This window comes from Oncorhynchus kisutch, linkage group LG24 (assembly GCF_002021735.2).
Source record: "Oncorhynchus kisutch isolate 150728-3 linkage group LG24, Okis_V2, whole genome shotgun sequence".
Taxonomy (NCBI): Eukaryota; Metazoa; Chordata; class Actinopteri; order Salmoniformes; family Salmonidae; genus Oncorhynchus; species Oncorhynchus kisutch.
In genome coordinates this window covers 17,755,372-17,777,213 of record NC_034197.2, presented here as the reverse complement: position 1 = coordinate 17,777,213, position 21,842 = coordinate 17,755,372, and the positions used below count along the sequence as shown (strand labels likewise).

Sequence of the window (21,842 nt, the reverse complement as noted above, 5' to 3'; positions counted from 1 at the left end):
AAACATGCCATGGGCAGTCAACAACGACTCATATCTATTTCTCATGTCCTTACAGAACTAAAAGTAGCAAAGTGCCTCTGTAGACTGATAAACATGTACAGGCTTGAGGGGGCCGTTGTCTGCCTCGCTTTGTTACACCAGTTTCTCTCTCTCTCTCTCTCTCGCTCTCTCTTCCCTCACACACACACACACACACACACACACACACACACACACACACACACACACACACACACACACACACACACACACACACACACACACACACACACACACACAAGCGTGCACAACGTGCATAGTCTGAAACAGGGTTATTTTCCAAGTCATTTAGCAGAGCCCATTTATTTGTGTGTGGATCAGTTGCTATGCTGTGGATGAGCTCTTGCCTTGCATGCAGGTGTGTAACTGGAGTGTCTGTGGTTATGGGCCTGCTGCCTCTTCAGGCTTCCATCAATCCCTTAGATATACAGTGTCTTCAGAAAGTATTCATACCCCTTGACTTATTCCACATTGTCTTTTGTTACAGCCTGAATTCTAAATGGATTAAATGCATTGTTTTCTCTCTCACTGATCTACACAAATACCCCATAATGACAAAGTGATTTTTTGGGAGGGGATTCTTTGTGAATGTATTGAAAATTAAATACAGAAATATCTCATTTAAGTATTTACACCAGTGAGTTGATACGTGTTCGAATCACCTTGGCCGTGATTACAGCTGTGAGTTTTTCTGGGTAAGTCTCTAAGAACGGTGCACTCCTGGATTGTACAATATTTGCACGTTATTCTTGAAAGAAATCTTCAAGCTCTGTCAAGTTGGTTGTTGATCATTGCTAGACAGACATGTTCAAGTCTTTCCATAGATTTTCAAGACGGTTTTAAGTCAAAACTGTAACTAGGCCACTTTTTATCCAAAGAAAAAACTCCCCAGTTTTTGCCAGTGACAAGCATACCCATAACATGATGCAGTCACCACCATGCTTGAAAATATGAAGAGTGGTACTCAGTGATGTGTTGTGTTGGATCTTCCCCAAATATAATGCTTTTTATTCAGAACATGAAGTTCATTTCTTTGCCAATTTTTTGCAGTTTGACCTTAGGGCCTTATTGCAAAAAGTATGTCAATAGGTGCCCTTCTTTGCGAGGCATTGGAAAACCTCCCTGGTCTTTGTTGTAGGATCTGTGTTTGAAATTCACTGCTTGACTGGAGGACCTTAAAGACAATTGTATTTGTGGGGTACAGAGACGAGGTAGTCTTTCAGAAATCCTGTTAAACACTATTATTGCACACAGAGTGAGTCCACGCAACTTATTCTGTGACTTGTTAAGCAAACTTTTACTACTGAATTTATATGGTATTGCGTGTAGACCAATGACACAAAATCTCAATCCATTTGAAAATCAGGCGAAAACACGACAAAATGTGGCAAAAGCTTGTCCTTGTATTTCTGCATTACACATGGTTTTATTGGTAATGTGCTGTAGCTTGTCCCCCAATCATTGTGAATAACATGTGGACGAATCCTCATTGTATCATTTAATCATTTTACCTCCATTAGAGGCATACAATAACACACGCAATGAAACATATTTTATTTTTGTTGCACACGTTCAATGTTTAACAGAAGTAAAACATACATATTTAGCGATAAACTGTTTTGCTAAAATCTTTAGAGTAGGTAAAGCCTGGCTTTGTGGACTTGATGAGAGTTGGGAAGATTTGGGAAGAAAACTGTTTTATACATCCCCGCTCTGGAATTCTAAGTGATTAATTCTTACCACAGAAACATGAGAGGAAGAGGCATTGTGGGGGTTTCATGTTCCCCCTTAACTTCCTAAAGGTTTAAGTGCCTTTGGCCCCATTCGATAAGATTAGTTCTATTGGCCTGTAACTGGAGTGGCTGTGCAGATGGAGCTCAGAGGAGCTCAGACCTAATAGAGGCTCTGACTAGTGGGTTGGAGAGCAGACTGACACCTGGACAGTATCACTGTAATCAGTGAGTCACTCACTCCTAGAACCACCTGGTCCGATCCTCCGAAGTTCACACAGGGCCAAGACCCTTTCGCCCTTACCCACTGAAAATACGTTTGTATAAGACATGAGGTTGATGATCCACCTGCTTGGGTGGCTTTGACTCCCTCATTCCTCTCTCACACGGCCCTGGTCGCTACTCTCCTCTCCTGTTGCCCTTTCTCACACGGCCCTGGCCCTAGCCAGCAGGGGGTGCTGTGTCTGCTAGTCAGGCCAGGGTCCGGGTTGGGTTAGACAGAGAAAGGGGAAAGTGGGATACCTAGTCAGTTGTGAGTCGCTAACGAGGCACTCTCCTGGCCCCCGCCGACCTGCCCGCACCACATGAGTCCTGGTAATTGGCCGTTCTAGCAGTGGTTAATGATGTTGGGCGGCAGGCGGCAGAGCATGCAGTCGACCGTAGCCTCACTGGGCTGCTCAGGTTTCTGTGGCCTCCCTTGTCTCCCCTGAATGCCCTACACACCTCACAAAGACATCAGGAAGTCAGGAATTCAGGTGGAAGCAATGTGATGTCACAGCGCAGTGAATCTGTGCATGTGGAGTAAGACATCGCTATGGGTCGCTGTATAATTTACCTCATGGTGTGCTCTGTAGTCACTGATGTCTCGAGATCTCCACGACGAGGCACACTGCAGTGAAGTAGTGAAGTGGAAACAATGTTATTATATTCTTTATGAGTGAAATGGCTTTTGTTTTGTAGACCTTACCACACCTATTTCACAATAGTGTTTGGGACAGAAGGGATTTTTAGGCTCTTAAAAAGGAGCCTATAGCGATTAATAGATGTGTGATGTCCATTATTCCCCACCAAGGTACAAATGTCCCTACATTTATGAGCTATGTGTTTTCTTTTAGGACCTCTAGAAACCTAAATTCCTTCTTATCATTGGTAATGTATGGTCCATTGGAATCACTCAAGTAGGGCTATGTGGTGCCAAATATCATTAACATCTGTGAAAATACACCCTGATGGATTTATAGCTAGCAAACCACAAATCACATCTTTACTAACCTTTGCCCCCAGCAGAAAAACATTATAGGGGATCACATTACTGATATTATGTCAAGCATGGCCAGGTCAAAGAGAGACACAGCACAGAAGAATGGACATAGACAAATAAAACACAGATGCCCTGTCTGTCTGTGTTCTCTGAATGGAAAAAGCATTGCCAAAACATGGCCGCCCCTGCTCCTACCCTACCACCACCACAGAGCCTGACAGCCCACAGATAAACAGAAACACGCCACGGATGGATGTGTGGAAGGCAGCAATGTCTCCAGAGCAGTGTGTGTTGTAATGATTCAGGTCCTGTCCTCTCCAGCTGTCCAGCTGTTATCATCATCGCACTATGTTTACTTATTCATCGACATCCCTTCTCTCTCTCTCTCTGTCTCTGTCTCTCTCTCTGTCTCCCCCTCTCTGTCTCTCTCTGTCTCTGTCTTTCTCTCTCTCTCTCTCTCTCTCTCTCTCTCTCTCTCTCTCTCTCTCTCTCTCTCTCTCTGTCTCTGTCTCTGTCTCTCTTTCTCTCTCTCTCTTTCTCTCTCTCTCTCTCTCTCTCTCTCTCTCTCTCTCTCTCTCTCTCTCTGTCTCCCCCTCTCTGTCTCTCTCTCTCTCTCTGTCTCCCCCTCTCTCTCTCTCTCTCTCTCTCTGTCTCCCCCTCTCTGTCTCTCTCTGTCTCTGTCTTTCTCTCTCCTCTCTCTCTCTCTCTCTCTCTCTCTCTCTCTCTCTCTCTCTCTCTCTCTCTCTGTCTCTGTCTCTGTCTCTCTCTCTCTTTCTCTCTCTCTCTCTCTCTCTCTCTCTCTCTCTCTCTCTCTCTCTCTCTCTCTCTCTCTCTCTCTCTCTCTCTCTCTATCTCTCTCTCACTCATTCTCTCTATCTCTCTCTCTCTCTCTGTCTCTCTCTCTCTTTCTCTCTGTCTCTCGGTCTCTGTCTCTCTCTGTCTGTCTTTCTCTCTCTCTCTCTCTCTCTCTCTCTCTCTCTGTCTTTGTTTTTGTCTCTCTCTCTCTCTGGTATCATCCTGTCAGTTGTAGGAGCAGTTCACTCAAATGATCATCTCAGCAACAAGATCAATAGCTATTTCTGTGGTAACATTTATTTCTTAAACACTCTGTTTATGAAGGCTTTGCATAATGCTTCACATCATACTATTACACATTTCTGTCAGTGGAGAGCATGCATTTTAGTCATAGTATTCACTGTTCAACCTCATGCCAAAGTTGTATGTGATTTCCTTATTCTCTTATGTGATAATCCCATTCCCATGGCAACAGCCCATCTGACTGAGTGGAAAAAACGTTGTTTTCTCCCAAATCTAGTGTGACAGCTTTGAGCGATCGCTTGGTTGAGCCTGTATACCTGATGTATTATTGACCACGGGGCTGTTGTTAAAGTGCAATCACCAGAGTGCCTCACGTTGATTCGCTACATCCTCATTCTTTGAAGCAAGCACCCTTTAATGCAATACTTTTAACCCCACCCCCTCCTCCATCACCACCCCTCTCTTGACTCAATCTCAACAGATCGGATTTGATTCTCTCCTGGACATGAGGAGATTACTTTTACCTCACTGTTCCCCTTTGTGTGTAAATATGTTAGCTGTCTGAGAGGGAGCCCAGATGATGATGCTCTGGTAAAGTGAAGGCCATCACTCCTCTGGTTTGATCCAGGGGAAATCACAAATCCCAGGTTCTCTGTCAGTTTAGTAATCACCCTCCCCTCCACCATCTCTCCATTGCAGATGTAGATGCCCAGAGTACTCTGGTCAGATACCCTCCTCTCCCCAGAGTGCAATCACTTTGCTGTTGTGACACGCACAAATTTGGTTTTGGCGGAGCGGCTTTCCAGAGTCCAGGTAGGGGAGATGGAGGGTGGAGGGAGATGGAGCGTGGAGGGAGATGGAGCGTGGAGGGTGGAGGGAGATGGAGCGTGGAGGGTGGAGGGAGATGGAGTGTGGAGGGTGGAGGGAGATGGGGCGTGGAGGGAGATGGAGGGTGGAGGGAGATGGAGCGTGGAGGGTGGAGGGTGGAGGGAGATGGAGTGTGGAGGGTGGAGGGAGATGGAGCGTGGAGGGAGATGGAGCGTGGAGGGTGGAGGGAGATGGGGCGTGGAGGGTGGAGGGAGATGGGGCGTGGAGGGAGATGGAGCGTGGAGGGTGGAGGGAGATGGGGCGTGGAGGGGGGAGGGAGATGGAGCATGGAGGGAGATGGAGCGTGGAGGGTGGAGGGAGATGTAGCGTGGAGGGAGATGGAGCGTGGAGGGAGATGGAGTGTGGAGGGTGGAGGGAGATGGAGCGTGGATGGAGTGTGGAGGGTGGAGGGAGATGGAGCGTGGAGGGTGGAGGGAGATGGAGCGTGTAGGGTGGAGGGAGGTGGAGGGTGGAGGGAGATGAAGTGTGGAGCGTGGAGGGAGATGGAGCATGGAGGGTGGAGGGAGATGGAGGGTGGAGGGAGATGGAGTGTGGAGTGTGGAGGGAGATGAAGCGTGGAGGGTGGAGGGAGATGGAGGGTGGAGGGAGATGGAGGGTGGAGGGAGATGGAGCGTGGAGGGAGATGGAGGGTGGAGGGAGATGGAGCGTGTAGGGTGGAGGGAGGTGGAGGGTGGAGGGAGATGAAGTGTGGAGCGTGGAGGGAGATGGAGCATGGAGGGTGGAGGGAGATGGAGGGTGGAGGGAGATGGAGCGTGGAGGGTGGAGGGAGATGGAGTGTGGAGGGTGGAGGGAGATGGGGCGTGGAGGGAGATGGAGGGTGGAGGGAGATGGAGCGTGGAGGGTGGAGGGAGATGGGGCGTGGAGGGTGGAGGGAGATGGGCGTGGAGGGAGATGGAGCGTGGAGGGTGGAGGGAGATGGGGCGTGGAGGGGGGAGGGAGATGGAGCGTGGAGGGAGATGGGGCGTGGAGGGTGGAGGGAGATGGGGCGTGGAGGGAGATGGAGCGGGGAGGGTGGAGGGAGATGGGGCGTGGAGGGGGGAGGGAGATGGAGGGAGATGGAGCGTGGAGGGTGGAGGGAGATGGAGCGTGGAGGGAGATGGAGCGTGGAGGGTGGAGGGAGATGGGGCGTGGAGGGTGGAGCGAGATGGGGCGTGGAGGGAGATGGAGCGTGGAGGGTGGAGGGAGATGGGGCGTGGAGGGGGGAGGGAGATGGAGGGAGATGGAGCGTGGAGGGTGGAGGGAGATGGAGCGTGGAGGGAGATGGAGCGTGGAGGGTGGAGGGAGATGGAGCATGGAGGGAGATGGAGCGTGGAGGGTGGAGGGAGATGGAGCGTGGAGGGAGATGGAGCGTGGAGGGAGATGGAGTGTGGAGGGTGGAGGGAGATGGAGCGTGGATGGAGTGTGGAGGGTGGAGGGAGATGGAGCGTGGAGGGTGGAGGGAGATGGAGCGTGTAGGGTGGAGGGAGGTGGAGGGTGGAGGGAGATGAAGTGTGGAGCGTGGAGGGAGATGGAGCATGGAGGGTGGAGGGAGATGGAGGGTGGAGGGAGATGGAGCGTGGAGGGTGGAGGGAGATGGAGTGTGGAGGGTGGAGGGAGATGGGGCGTGGAGGGTGGAGGGAGATGGAGGGTGGAGGGAGATGGAGCGTGGAGGGTGGAGGGTGGAGGGAGATGGAGCGTGGAGGGAGATGGAGCGTGGAGGGTGGAGGGAGATGGGGCGTGGAGGGTGGAGGGAGATGGGGCGTGGAGGGAGATGGAGCGTGGAGGGTGGAGGGAGATGGGGCGTGGAGGGGGGAGGGAGATGGAGGGAGATGGAGCGTGGAGGGTGGAGGGAGATGGGGCGTGGAGGGTGGAGGGAGATGGGGCGTGGAGGGAGATGGAGCGTGGAGGGTGGAGGGAGATGGGGCGTGGAGGGGGGAGGGAGATGGAGGGAGATGGAGCGTGGAGGGTGGAGGGAGATGGAGCGTGGAGGGAGATGGAGCATGGAGGGAGATGGAGCGTGGAGGGTGGAGGGAGATGGAGCGTGGAGGGAGATGGAGCGTGGAGGGAGATGGAGTGTGGAGGGTGGAGGGAGATGGAGCGTGGATGGAGTGTGGAGGGTGGAGGGAGATGGAGCGTGGAGGGTGGAGGGAGATGGAGCGTGTAGGGTGGAGGGAGGTGGAGGGTGGAGGGAGATGAAGTGTGGAGCGTGGAGGGAGATGGAGCATGGAGGGTGGAGGGAGATGGAGGGTGGAGGGAGATGGAGTGTGGAGTGTGGAGGGAGATGAAGCGTGGAGGGTGGAGGGAGATGGAGGGTGGAGGGAGATGGAGGGTGGAGGGAGATGGAGCGTGGAGGGAGATGGAGGGTGGAGGGAGATGGAGCGTGTAGGGTGGAGGGAGGTGGAGGGTGGAGGGAGATGAAGTGTGGAGCGTGGAGGGAGATGGAGCATGGAGGGTGGAGGGAGATGGAGCATGGAGGGTGGAGGGAGATGGAGGGTGGAGGGAGATGGAGTGTGGAGGGTGGAGGGAGATGGGGCGTGGAGGGTGGAGGGAGATGGAGGGTGGAGGGAGATGGAGCGTGGAGGGTGGAGGGTGGAGGGAGATGGGGCGTGGAGGGTGGAGGGAGATGGAGGGTGGAGGGAGATGGGGCGTGGAGGGAGATGGAGCGTGGAGGGTGGAGGGAGATGGGGCGTGGAGGGGGGAGGGAGATGGAGCGTGGAGGGTGGAGGGAGATGGGGCGTGGAGGGTGGAGGGAGATGGGGCGTGGAGGGAGATGGAGCGGGGAGGGTGGAGGGAGATGGGGCGTGGAGGGGGGAGGGAGATGGAGGGAGATGGAGCGTGGAGGGTGGAGGGAGATGGAGCGTGGAGGGTGGAGGGAGGTGGAGGGTGGAGGGAGATGAAGTGTGGAGCGTGGAGGGAGATGGAGCATGGAGGGTGGAGGGAGATGGAGGGTGGAGGGAGATGGAGTGTGGAGTGTGGAGGGAGATGAAGCGTGGAGGGTGGAGGGAGGTGGAGGGAGATGGAGGGTGGAGGGAGATGGAGCGTGGAGGGAGATGGAGGGTGGAGGGAGATGGAGGGTGGAGGGAGATGGAGGGAGATGGAGCATGGAGGGTGGAGGGAGATGGAGTGTGGAGGGTGGAGGGTGGAGGGAGATGGAGTGTGGAGGGTGGAAGGAGATGAAGCATGGAGGGTGGAGGGAGATGGAGCGTGGAGGGTGGAGGGAGATGGAGCGTGGAGGGTGGAGGGAGATGGAACATGGAGGGTGGAGGGAAATGGAGTGTGGAGGGTGGAGGGAGATGGAGGGTGGAGGGAGATGGAGTGTGGAGGGTGGAGGGAGATGGAGCATGGAGGGAGATGGAGCGTGGAGGGTGGAGGGAGATGGAGCGTGGAGGGAGATGGAGCGTGGAGGGAGATGGAGTGTGGAGGGTGGAGGGAGATGGAGCGTGGATGGAGTGTGGAGGGTGGAGGGAGATGGAGCGTGGAGGGTGGAGGGAGATGGAGCGTGTAGGGTGGAGGGAGGTGGAGGGTGGAGGGAGATGAAGTGTGGAGCGTGGAGGGAGATGGAGCATGGAGGGTGGAGGGAGATGGAGCGTGGAGGGTGGAGGGAGATGGAGTGTGGAGGGTGGAGGGAGATGGGGCGTGGAGGGTGGAGGGAGATGGAGGGTGGAGGGAGATGGAGCGTGGAGGGTGGAGGGTGGAGGGAGATGGAGCGTGGAGGGAGATGGAGCGTGGAGGGTGGAGGGAGATGGGGCGTGGAGGGTGGAGGGAGATGGGGCGTGGAGGGAGATGGAGCGTGGAGGGTGGAGGGAGATGGGGCGTGGAGGGGGGAGGGAGATGGAGGGAGATGGAGCGTGGAGGGTGGAGGGAGATGGGGCGTGGAGGGTGGAGGGAGATGGGGCGTGGAGGGAGATGGAGCGTGGAGGGTGGAGGGAGATGGGGCGTGGAGGGGGGAGGGGAGATGGAGGGAGATGGAGCGTGGAGGGTGGAGGGAGATGGAGCGTGGAGGGAGATGGAGCATGGAGGGAGATGGAGCGTGGAGGGTGGAGGGAGATGGAGCGTGGAGGGAGATGGAGCGTGGAGGGAGATGGAGTGTGGAGGGTGGAGGGAGATGGAGCGTGGATGGAGTGTGGAGGGTGGAGGGAGATGGAGCGTGGAGGGTGGAGGGAGATGGAGCGTGTAGGGTGGAGGGAGGTGGAGGGTGGAGGGAGATGAAGTGTGGAGCGTGGAGGGAGATGGAGCATGGAGGGTGGAGGGAGATGGAGGGTGGAGGGAGATGGAGTGTGGAGTGTGGAGGGAGATGAAGCGTGGAGGGTGGAGGGAGATGGAGGGTGGAGGGAGATGGAGGGTGGAGGGAGATGGAGCGTGGAGGGAGATGGAGGGTGGAGGGAGATGGAGCGTGTAGGGTGGAGGGAGGTGGAGGGTGGAGGGAGATGAAGTGTGGAGCGTGGAGGGAGATGGGAGCATGGAGGGTGGAGGGAGATGGAGCATGGAGGGTGGAGGGAGATGGAGGGTGGAGGGAGATGGAGTGTGAAGGGTGGAGGGAGATGGGGCGTGGAGGGTGGAGGGAGATGGAGGGTGGAGGGAGATGGAGCGTGGAGGGTGGAGGGTGGAGGGAGATGGGGCGTGGAGGGTGGAGGGAGATGGAGGGTGGAGGGAGATGGGGCGTGGAGGGAGATGGAGCGTGGAGGGTGGAGGGAGATGGGGCGTGGAGGGGGGAGGGAGATGGAGCGTGGAGGGTGGAGGGAGATGGGGCGTGGAGGGTGGAGGGAGATGGGGCGTGGAGGGAGATGGAGCGGGGAGGGTGGAGGGAGATGGGGCGTGGAGGGGGGAGGGAGATGGAGGGAGATGGAGCGTGGAGGGTGGAGGGAGATGGAGCGTGGAGGGTGGAGGGAGGTGGAGGGTGGAGGGAGATGAAGTGTGGAGCGTGGAGGGAGATGGAGCATGGAGGGTGGAGGGAGATGGAGGGTGGAGGGAGATGGAGTGTGGAGTGTGGAGGGAGATGAAGCGTGGAGGGTGGAGGGAGGTGGAGGGAGATGGAGGGTGGAGGGAGATGGAGCGTGGAGGGAGATGGAGGGTGGAGGGAGATGGAGGGTGGAGGGAGATGGAGGGAGATGGAGCATGGAGGGTGGAGGGAGATGGAGTGTGGAGGGTGGAGGGTGGAGGGAGATGGAGTGTGGAGGGTGGAAGGAGATGAAGCATGGAGGGTGGAGGGAGATGGAGCGTGGAGGGTGGAGGGAGATGGAGCGTGGAGGGTGGAGGGAGATGGAACATGGAGGGTGGAGGGAAATGGAGTGTGGAGGGTGGAGGGAGATGGAGGGTGGAGGGAGATGGAGTGTGGAGGGTGGAGGGAGATGAAGCGTGGAGGGTGGAGGGAGATGGAGGGTGGAGGGAGGGTGGAGGGAGATGGAGCGTGGAGGGAGATGGAGCATGGAGGGTGGAGGGAGATGGAACATGGAGGGTGGAGGAGATGGAGCGTGGAGGGTGGAGGGAGATGGAGCGTGGAGGGAGATGGAGTGTGGAGGGTGGAGGGAGATGGGGCGTGGAGGGTGGAGGGAGATGGAGGGTGGAGGGAGATGGAACGTGGAGGGTGGAGGGAGATGGAGCGTGGAGGGAGATGGAGCGTGGAGGGTGGAGGGAGATGGAGCGTGGAGGGTGGAGGGAGATGGAGCATGGAGGGAGATGGAGCGTGGAGGGTGGAGGGAGATGGAGCGTGGAGGGAGTTGGAGCGTGGAGGGTGGAGGGAGATGGAGCGTGGAGGGTGGAGGGAGATGGAGTGTGGAGGGTGGAGGGACATGGAGCGTGGAGGGAGATGGAGTGTGGAGGGTGGAGGGAGATGGAGGGTGGAGGGAGATGGAGCGTGTAGGGTGGAGGGAGGTGGAGGGTGGAGGGAGATGAAGTGTGGAGCGTGGAGGGAGATGGAGCATGGAGGGTGGAGGGAGATGGAGGGTGGAGGGAGATGGAGTGTGGAGTGTGGAGGGAGATGAAGCGTGGAGGGTGGAGGGAGATGGAGGGTGGAGGGAGATGGAGTGTGGAGGGTGGAGGGAGATGGAGCGTGGAGGGAGATGGAGGGTGGAGGGAGATGGAGATGGAGGGTGGAGGGAGATGGAGGGTGGAGGGAGATGGAGCATGGAGGGTGGAGGGAGCTGGAGTGTGGAGGGTGGGGGGAGATGGAGTGTGGAGGGTGGAGGGAGATGAAGCATGGAGGGTGGAGGGAGATGGAGCGTGGAGGGTGGAGGGAGATGGAGCGTGGAGGGTGGAGGGAGATGAAGCATGGAGGGTGGAGGGAGATGGAGCGTGGAGGGTGGAGGGAGATGGAGTGTGGAGGGTGGAGGGAGATGAAGCGTGGAGGGTGGAGGGAGATAGAGGGTGGAGGGAGCGTGGAGGGTGGAGGGAGATGGAGCGTGGAGGGAGATGGAGCATGGAGGGTGGAGGGAGGTGGAACATGGAGGGTGGAGGGAGATGGAGCGTGGAGGGTGGAGGGAGATGGAGGGCGGAGGGAGAAGGAGTGTGGAGGGTGGAGGTAGATGGAGCGTGGAGGGTGGAGGGAGATGGAGGGTGGAGGGAGATGGAGGGTGGAGGGAGATGGAGCATGGAGGGTGGAGGGAGATGGAGTGTGGAGGGTGGAGGGAGATGAAGCGTGGAGGGTGGAGGGAGATGGAGGGTGAAGTGGTGAGTTGTAAGGGAGGAGGAGGATTTGGGTTTCGTGCATTAGCTGGCTCCTGAAGAGGATATCAACACTCTCCCTCCCTCAGGATTGTTCGTCCCCATCCACCATGAAATTAACAATTCCAGCTGAGCCGACTGGTAGGGTTTGGGGGGAAAGTCAAGCCTGGGATTGGGCTTTAGGGATGTAATCATCCAGCAGACAGCAAGCCGTCAGGCTACAGACGTCAAGGCCTCTTGTCTTCTTGGCACGAGCCTGTCCACCCAAACACACATTCTGGGGTTTGTTTTTAAAATACTTTGACTTGTTTTAAAGGAACAGAGGAATATCATATGGTATGACCAAAGCAAAGTTTTTATTATGGAATTACCGAGTGAGACAGTGGAAGTTTAGGTTCTCTATGTGTATATTTACCAAAAACTGTTACCTGAGCAACGAGTGCATCGTTGGAGGCTGGGCTACTATCAAAGCAGCATTAGCTTTGTTTATATCGTGTTGGTATGACAACAAGCTGTTCCACTGAAATATCTCCCTAGAGTTGATTGACACACAGGTGCTAAGTAACATAATACTAAAATCCATTAGTTTTGCATTGGATGGCTCTCAATTAGAATATTTAGAGGTGGAAACTTTCCGTGGGAATTAACGTGAATATACGGGAATTAATGGAAATATATGCACATTAATATTAATACCATTTATATGTAGATGTTTTTTTGTATTGGATATATTTACCATCTCATATGGAGACAGAAACATAAACCTTTAATCTTATCATAAGTAGACATAATTGCAAATGATTAAATCCTTCAAATTGAAAAAAAAAAACTATTTAGTTACGAATTGAACTTTAATTAAATGAGTTGACTCTTCACATGGGATGATTTCACTGAACAACAAAAGAAAGGGAATATTGAATGATCCCCAATGATCCATCGCATCTCCCAAAACGTTTTCAACATACATCTGTAAAATGAAAGTCTAGAAACTAAAGCTTTGGTTGTCTTCCTCTCAGGCTTCCATGTCTTCTCCCTGGACCTCCTCAATGTCCACCTCTTGAACATCAGACACTGAGGGCTCATCTTCACTGTCATTTTCCAACCTTGTTGAGGATGGCTCATTGTCAGGCTCAAAAAGACTCAAATTTGCCCGGATGGTCACCAATTTTTCAACCCTTGTATTGGTCAGCCTGTTACGTGCTTTGGTGTGTATGTTCTCAAATAAGGACCAGTTGCGCTCCGAGGCAACTGATGTTGGTGGATTTGGAGGATGATGGAAGCAACAGGGGAAAGAGCCTCAGATCCACAAAGTCCCTTCCACCAGGTGGCTGATTAGATATGTTGGCATGACTGCCATATTGCATCTCCATCCCAAAGCCATTGGTTGGAAGTGTACTGCCCCAGACTGCCAAGAACCTTACCCTCATCCAGGCAGGCCAAGGTGGCGAGACACGGTAGTGATGACACTATAGGCCTTGTTGATCTCTGCACCAGACAGGATGCTCTTGCCAGCATACTTGGGGTCCAAAATGTACGCTGCGGCTTGTATGGAATTCAGGCAGAAGTCTTCACGTTTTTTGATGTATTTCAGAACTGCAGTTTCCTCTGATTGGAGCAACAGTGAAGTGGGCAGGGCAGTATGGATTTATTCTCTGACATCTGCAAGCAGAGTCTGAACATCAGACAGGATGACATTGTCTCCCTCAATTCGTGCAATGGCTACTGCTACAGATTTCAAGGAGTTTCAGGATGTTTACCACTCTCTCCCAAAATACACCACCCAGGAGGATCCTCTTGATGGGGCTGTCCATATTGGCAGACTGTGATATGGCCATTTCTTGGAGAGACTCCTTCCCCTCCAGGAGACTGTCAAACATGACAACACCACCCCAAAGGGTGTTGCTGGGCAGCTTCAATGTGGTGCTCTTATTCTTCTCACTTTGCTTGGTGAGGTAGATTGCTGCTATAACTTGATGACCCTTCAAATACCTAACCATTTCCTTGGCTCTCTTGTAGAGTGTATCCATTGTTTTCAGTGCCATGATGTCCTTGTGGAGCAAATTCAATGCATGAGCAGCACAGCCAATGGGTGTGATGTGAGGGTAGGACTCCTCCACTTTAGACCAAGCAACCTTCATGTTCGCAGCATTGTCTGTCACCAGTGCAAATACCATCTGTGGTCCAAGGTCATTGATGACTTCCTTCAGCTCATCTGCAATGTAGAGACCGGTGTGTCTGTTGTTCCTTGTGTCTGTGCTCTTGTAGAATACTGGTTGAGGGGTGGAGATGATGGAGTTAATTTTTCCTTGCCCACGAACATTCAACCATCCATCAGAGATGATTGCAATACAGTCTGCTTTCTCTAGGATTTGCTTGACCTTCACTTGAACTCTGTTGAACTCTGCATCCAGAAAATTAGTAGATAAAGCATGTGTGGTTGGAGGGGTGTATGCTGGGCGCAGAACATTCAGAAATCTCTTCCAATGCACATTCCCTTTGAGCATCAGAGGTGAACCAGTTGCGTACACAGCTCGAGCAAGACATTCATCAGCATTTCTCTGACTACGTTCCTCCATTGAGTCAAAAAAACATCTGATTCCAAGAGGATCATGAGCTGTCATTCTCTATAAGGTGTCTGATTCCTCATTTTCACCTCGAATAGAAGTAGAGGGACTTTTGTCAGAGGTTGCTTGTTGTGAGCACTGAGGGAACTTTATGCATTTGGCCAGATGATTCTGCATCTTTGTTGCATTCTTCACATATGATTTGGCACAGTATTTGCAAATGTGCACATCTTTTCCTTCTACATTAGCTGCAGTGAAATGTCTCCACATATCAGATAGTGCCTATGGCATTTTCCTGTAAAGATTCCTGTAAAGATTAGAAAAAAAATGTAAAAGATGTAAAATGTAAAAGAAAAACGGATACAATTCCATGTACAGATAAGTTAAGATAGTTCAGCAGTTAGGCCTCCCGGGTGGAGAAGGGGTCTAAGGCACTGCATCGCACCAGAGATTCTGGGTTCGAGCCCAGGCTCTGTCGCAGCTGGCAGTGACCGGGAGGCCCATGGGGTGGTGCACAATTGGCCCAATTGGCTGGCAGAGATCTCATTGTTCACTGGTGACTCCTGTGGTGGGCTGGGTGCAGTGCATGCTAGTGTTTCCTTCGACACATTGGTGTGGCTGGCTTCCGGGTTGGCTGTGCATTGTGTCAAGAAGTGCAGCTTGGTTGGGTAGTGTTTCGGAGGATGCGTAGCTCTTGACCTTTTCCTCTCCCGAGTCCGTACGGGAGGTGCAGCGATGAGACAAGACTGTAACTACAACCAATTGGGGAGAAAAAAGGGTTTAAAAAAAAAAGATAGTTAAGATAGTTTTTACATGTATGGAAACAGGTGAATTAACACTCCTCAGTTAGCAGGGTCAAGCAAGCTAAAACCCAAATAGTAGCAAAAAATAGCTAGCAGAAATTGTTATCAAGTTAGAAAATAATTGAACACACTTTGCTGTAGGCTTCTATTTACTAGTCAACAAAAAATCATGTATGTCATATAAAATATATTCACCCCACCCAGTATTGTAATCAAAACTTACCAGAAAGCATGCAGTCCTTGGCTCAGACATTGTAGTAGTGTGGGCTCAATAGCCTCTCCTTAGTGTGCAAGATCTTGAGAATCAGCTGTACATGTGATGGAAGAATGCACTGTGCATGCAGAGGGTAGCAATTCCATTGAATTGGGGATAATTTAACCAAAATATGTCACAAGACCTAGAATTGCCTCATGTGTAACCCACACAAAAAGGTTAACTTGTTATAAGTGAACTTTTTTGATGAATCTAAGCAAAATTCCCCAAATTCCCGGGCTTAACTTCCCAACCTTTGCAACCCTCGTCTCAATCCACCGCATCTGCCTATGTCGCACTTCCGCATCTGCTGTGAAAGGTGGCAGAGCTAGAGTAGTTTGTCAAACCATGAGACACATCACAACGTATGTAGCGTCCAAACGGTTATTATGACCACGCTATGGAAAGGGGAGACTCTCACGAACACATTCAACATTTTATCAAATCATTAAAAATATATATTTTTATACCTAAATGCTTCCACACACAACAAGTTAGACTTTTAAGAATTCAAATCAAAATGCAGCCTAAGCAAAGGCTCTGTTTGTTTTTGTGTATTGTGGTCACGCTAGTCAGGGTTTTAAATCAGCTTTAATAACACCTATACATAGGCTTAACCTAAGGAAGTGCGTTGTTTAACCAATAAAAAGTATCTCTAGCCTAATAGCTCTCCCAATGCTCTGAGTTCAGTTTCCCAACCACCTACCTAACGAACAGAGAGTGTGTTTGTGCTCAGGCAACACATTCACTTGTGCAACCTCCTGCTGACATGTGCTTGATAAGCGCTGCGTGTTTGTTTACGCGTGGCCTGTGTCTGTGTGCACTCAGGGCTCCTCTCAGAGCGCCTTGGCTCGGTTCAAACCTGGCGCCGTGGTCACTGTTCAGTCAAGTGGGTGGAAAGAACGAGCCGTGTCATTGAACTCCAGAGGCAACGGAGAGGAAAGAGGAAATCCCCTAATCCTGTTTAAAAAGAAAGGATCTTGTTTTAATTTGGGACTAGCTCTCTATGGTCCCCCCTCCCCCCTCCCACCTACCGATGCTCAGCAAAACCAACGGGATGTTTATCTTCATAATGTCTCCCTCACCTACCAGGGCAGCACAGGCAGCACAGCATGCTGTTTGTGTGCTGCCTTCAGCCTGGCCCTTATTGCTGCCTTATTATGGAGTGTGTGTTTCTTATACCCCTGTAAATGAAAAGCACAAACAGGGCGAATGGCCGGCCTCGGCTCTCTCCTCTTCATGTCTCTGGGCTATCTGCTCTGGATCCCAAAGACATGCCTGTCTGTCTGCCTGTCTGCCTGCCTGCCTGTCTGTTGGGACTGTGGAAGCATAATTCTTGGTCAGCACTGTGGAGGAGATCCTCATTGTTTTTTATTTTCCCCTCAAAACTCTGGTGCTGGGTCAGCAATAAATGTCCCGAGAGTATCTGAAGCTTTTTAGAAAAAGACATGCGTGTGTCTCCAAAATAAGGTTTGAGGAGTTTTTGTATCTCAGCCGCCATGTTTACACGGGCTCCGAAGCTCAGCACAAGGCCAAATGTTATATATACAGTCAAGGCTATCTGAGAAACCAGCGGACATGGCCTCTGCAAACACAACCAATCTCTTAATCTCCCTCTGTTTGAATCTTCCCTTTTTCCCATCTCCTCCTCACAGCAAAGCGAGGGATCGAGGGAGAGATGTCATGTTTCATAACTGAGGCAGCCCTTTTATCTTCATTAACACGTTTTTTCCCATATTCTCAAGGTATTTTTGTTTAAAAAACGTTTAAGTCCAAATAACATGATCACTTCTCCTGGCTGTGCCAGAATCCCTTTCCGCTTGGAAGTATTAGCTCTGGACGCCAGCCGTGCCGAGCACACAACACAGGCAATTATTGCAGCAGGAGAGATCTACTGACAGGCAACGCCTCATTTGGTGGGATGAAGGAATCAAGAAATGAAACCTTCATTGATGCGCTGGAGGTTTGGAAAGAGAATTCCCGATTGGCTTTTTGTGGCTTACTGCTTGTTTGGTGTATATTCATGCATGTGTCATTAGTTTACTTCTCTCCATGTCTCTCTGTCTGTGTGTGTGTGTGTGTGTGCGTGTGTGCGTGTGTGCGTGTGCGCGTGTGCGTGTGTGTGTGCGTGTGTGTGTGTGCGTGTGTGCGTGTGTGTGTGTGTGCCCACTTATTTTAAGGGAGAGGGTGTCATACAGGTTGGTGTTTGACTTTATGGTTTATCTGCAAAGGTGCAGCTGCAGGTTCCTTGCAGCTAAGCTGAAAGGTGTCACCGCTGCCACTCTCCCTTTCTTTCACAGTGGAGAAAGACTGTTAAACTAAAGCCAAAGCATCAGCACTGAGGCTTGTGTGGATTGCAGCCCTGCTGCTCAAATGGAGCACACTTCACTCTGAAACGGCTCCAACTTCTTCAACCTTCACAGGCCTTCCGGTCTGTCCTTTATAACACTAACTTTATTTCTCATCTCTTTTCAATGATGCAGGGACAGACACGTCACCTGGCCAGCGAGAGTGCTCAGGTTTTCTCAGTGGGCCCTAGTGACATGATTACATTGTTTTGAGAGGAGGCAGGCAGCGGTGCTGATGGGCTAGACTTGGCACGTCGTTGGGGTCAGGAGGGTCACACGCCACTAACCCACTTAGCTACCCAAGAGGTTTCTGTCTAGTCAGGTTCCACTCTGACATCACTCAAGGGATCACTCCAGAGTTGGAGGTGTGTGTGTGCATATGTGTGTGTGTCTATGTCTGTGTGAAAGAGAGGAGGACAGAGTGAAGTTTAATTTCTAACTATGCTGAGCTGAGTATCCCCCAGAAAGGAAACTTCATCCAGAGGCCTTCTCAGACTGGACAAATAGACAGAAAATTTGTTTCGCATGACGGTTTATTAAAAAAAGCCTTGTGTATACAGCAGACTATTGATGCGTTGAGCATGGGGATGGATAGGGTTCCAGCTCCGTCCGTAGTCAGGGACAGAGCACAGGTCTCCAGGGGAGGAGGAGGCCTGGAGTCAAGGCACTGTCACGCATAGGGAATGCTGGGATGACTGGTAACGTTACTAACGTCTAATCCCGTAGACAGGTCTCTCTTGGGAAAGAGGTCTTCTGACCTCAAAGAGACTTCCTGGTTAAATAAAGGTTCAATACAAATATACTATATATAATATTGTATGACACTGTGCCAGACCATCCTTTTAAAGGGTCTTCAAAGATTAAAGGATGGCCCCCAACGTTTTTAATTTGATACTGTTAAATCATTTATGATTTGCTATGTTTGGATTTTTCCCACCGTAAGGACGGTGGCTTGATGCTATACATTCAAAAGCGCTTACATCTGGTTTCTCTATGTTCCAATACCCCATGTAGTTACTGGTGTGCTCTGCCATTTTTAACAAGTTGTTAATGAATAGATGTTGTGCTGTTAACACTGATTGGGTGTAGTCTCAGTTGGCTTCAGACAGAGAGTACCGAACACCTCTAGTCGTATCTTTTTAGAGTAAGGGGCCCAATGAAGTCTCAATGGGATTAAATGCTATGTCAGCACCTACCGTTAGTACCTACTCATTAGTCTACGGTGCTACGCCCAGTGACAAAGCATAGCCTCAGGAGATACCTCTGTACAGACTACTGCTGTGTGCTGCACTTCACTAGTCTTCAAGTGGCTCTCCTCCCTCCCTTTCATTACCCCCTCCTCCCTCTCCCCTTCTCCTGGCATTCCTTCAGTGGAGGGGCTGACAGACGCTCGTCATTGACAGTACTCTGTTCCAGGTAGATCAGGTTACCACAGTTGCCAGAGGATTGTGCTGCTCGGGCTTAGTGCCGCACAGTTGGAGGCTTTCAAACCGTGAGCCCTCCCCTCTGTCTGCTGCCACACCAGATAACTATTAACTGAGACACCAACTCTTCAGACAAGCCCCTCTGTCTTCTGTTGACTATGTCTCATATCTCCCCCTCATGTTGTGACCTCTGCAGTCTGCCCTGCTGAAATTATGTTGCTGTCATATTAAGGGGGATACTTAGTCAGTTGTACAACTGAATGCATTCAACTGAAATGTGACTTCCGCATTTAACCCAACCCTTCTGAATCAGAGAGGTGTGGGGGGCTGCCATAATCGACATCCACGTCTTGGAACAGTGGGTTAATTGCCTTGCTCAGAGGCAGAACGACATATTTTTACCTTGTCAGCTCGGGGATTCGACTCACCAACCTGTCGGCTACTGGCCCAACGCTCTAACCACTAGGCTACCTGCCGCCCCAATATATTGCCCTTCTGTAAAATCTATCTGACTGGGTGCAAAAAAGTAACTGCAGAAGAAGATCCCTTATTCCCGTTGACGTTAATGGTCTATTTCCTCATTCATGGACCTATTTCGGTGCAATGATTGTAATGATTGTTTTCTTTTCCTGTTTCATTACAGATGTGGATGAGTGTTCGGAGGGTAATGGTGGCTGTCAGCAGATCTGTGTCAACATGATGGGCAGCTACGAGTGTCGCTGCAGAGAAGGATTCTTCCTGAGCGACAACCAGCACACCTGCATCCAAAGGCCCAAAGGTTAGCCTTGCATCCTCAACACACACACACACACACACACACACACACACACACACACACACACACACACACACACACACACACACACACACACACACACACACACACACACACACACACACATTCCAGCAAAAGGACTGCACCAGATGTATGGTGCCAGAGAGGATACCAGTATGAGCTCATTAGTCCTGCTCTCTTACCTGAAGGGAAACTTTAAACTGTTGGGGTCATGACCTCATTATGGTTCCATTCAGGGGAAGTATCATTTACACTGCAGATGGTGCATTTTCATTAAGCCTGGTTTAGGCTTTTATTACAAGTGATAGGCTATAGTTGAGTCCCAAATGCCACCATGTTCCCTATATAGTGCAACCATAGGGATCTGATCAAAAGTAGTGCACTATATAAGGAATAGGGTGCCATTTGGGATGTACACATACTGTAGCAATACTGCAGGCCTACAGGTATGTCTTCTGTGACTGGTCTGATATGATAGGGTATCAAACCGGGTCTTTGACAGCAGGATCCGCCCTAGCAGGCCTGCCCTGCAAAAAAGGTGAGCGAAGGTAAAAGTATGAGTGGTTAGAAAACGCCTGAGCTGTAAGGAAGCCTGTGTTTTTGTTCTTTTCAGTCCTTTTCAAATTGAACTGATCTGATCTGGCAGAGTCTGGCAGTTTTTTTAAAGCATCAGTTGAATGAATGGCCTCAGGATACCTGAGTTAAATAAATAAAGATGAGTCGTGTAGCCAGAAGCGGGAACAACACTTGTTTATGGAGCTTTCCTTTGGAATTGGGATGGATGTGTCAGAGAAGAGAAGGCATGGAGCCAATCTATTCAGAGCCATACATATACAGTACCTTCAGAAAGTATTCACACCCCTGGACTTTTCCCCCATGTTGTTGTGTTACAGCCTGAATTTAAAATGGATTATATTGAGATGATTTGTCACTGGTCTACACACAACACCCCATAATGTCAAAGTGGAATTATGTTTTTAGACATTTTTACAAATGAATTCAAAATGAAGAGCTGAAATGTCTTGAGTCAATAAGTATTCAACTCCTTTGTTTTGGCAATCATAAATAAATTCAGTAGTAAAAGTTTGCTTAACAAGTCACAGAATAAGTTGCGTGGACTTACTCTGTGAGTGTTCAACAGGATTTTTGAATGACATCTCTTTACCCCACTCATACAATTATCTGTAAGGTCCCTTAGTCAAGCTATGCATTTCAAACACAGATTCAACCACAAAGACTAGGGATGTTTTCCAATTTTATTTATTTATTTGACCTTTATTTAACTAAGCAAGTCAGTTAATAAGAACAAATTCTTATTTTCAATGGCGGCCTAGGAACAGTGGGTTAACTGCCTGTTCAGGGGCAGAACGACACATTTTTACCTTGTCAGCTCGGGGATTTGTTCTAGCAACCTTTTGGTTACTAGTCCAACGCTCCAACCACTAGGCTTCCTGCCGACCCTACGCTCTAACCACTAGGCTTCCTGCCGACCCTACACTCTAACCACTAGGCTTCCTGCCGACCCTACACTCTAACCACTAGGCTTCCTGCCGACCCTACATTCTAACCACTAGGCTACCTGCCATCCAAAGAATTCCTCGCAAAAGAAGGACACCTATTTGTAGATGGATAAAAATATATAAAACAGACACTGAATATCCCTTTGATCATGGTAAAGTTATTAATTACACTTTGGATGATGTATCAATACCACCAAGTCACTACAAAGATACAGGTGTCCTTCCTAACTCAGTTGCCGGAGAGGAAGGAAACCGCTCAGGAATGTCACAATGAGCCCAATGGGGACTTTCAAACAGTTACGGAGTTTAATGGCTGTGATAGGAGATAACTGAGGATGATCAACAACATTGTAGTTACTTCACAATACTAACCTAAATGACAGAGTGAAAAGAAGGAAGCCTGCACAGAATAAATATTACAAAACATGCATCCTGTTTGCAACAAGGCGCTACATTAATACTACAAAACATGTGGCAAAGAAATGAACTTTTTGTCCTGAATACAAAGCGTTATGTTTGGGGAAAATCCAATACAACAA

At 50.8% G+C, this 21,842-nt stretch overlaps 1 protein-coding gene across 1 annotated transcript in view; it reads left to right on the top strand.

Moving 5' to 3' along the window:
- LOC109869711 (signal peptide, CUB and EGF-like domain-containing protein 3) overlaps positions 1-21,842 on the top strand; it is a 104,731-nt gene that overhangs the window by 30,291 nt on the left and 52,598 nt on the right. The window contains exon 3 of the mRNA XM_031804351.1: positions 19,631-19,765. Within this exon, the coding sequence (XP_031660211.1) occupies positions 19,631-19,765 (135 nt within the window). The remainder of the gene's footprint in view (positions 1-19,630; positions 19,766-21,842) is intronic.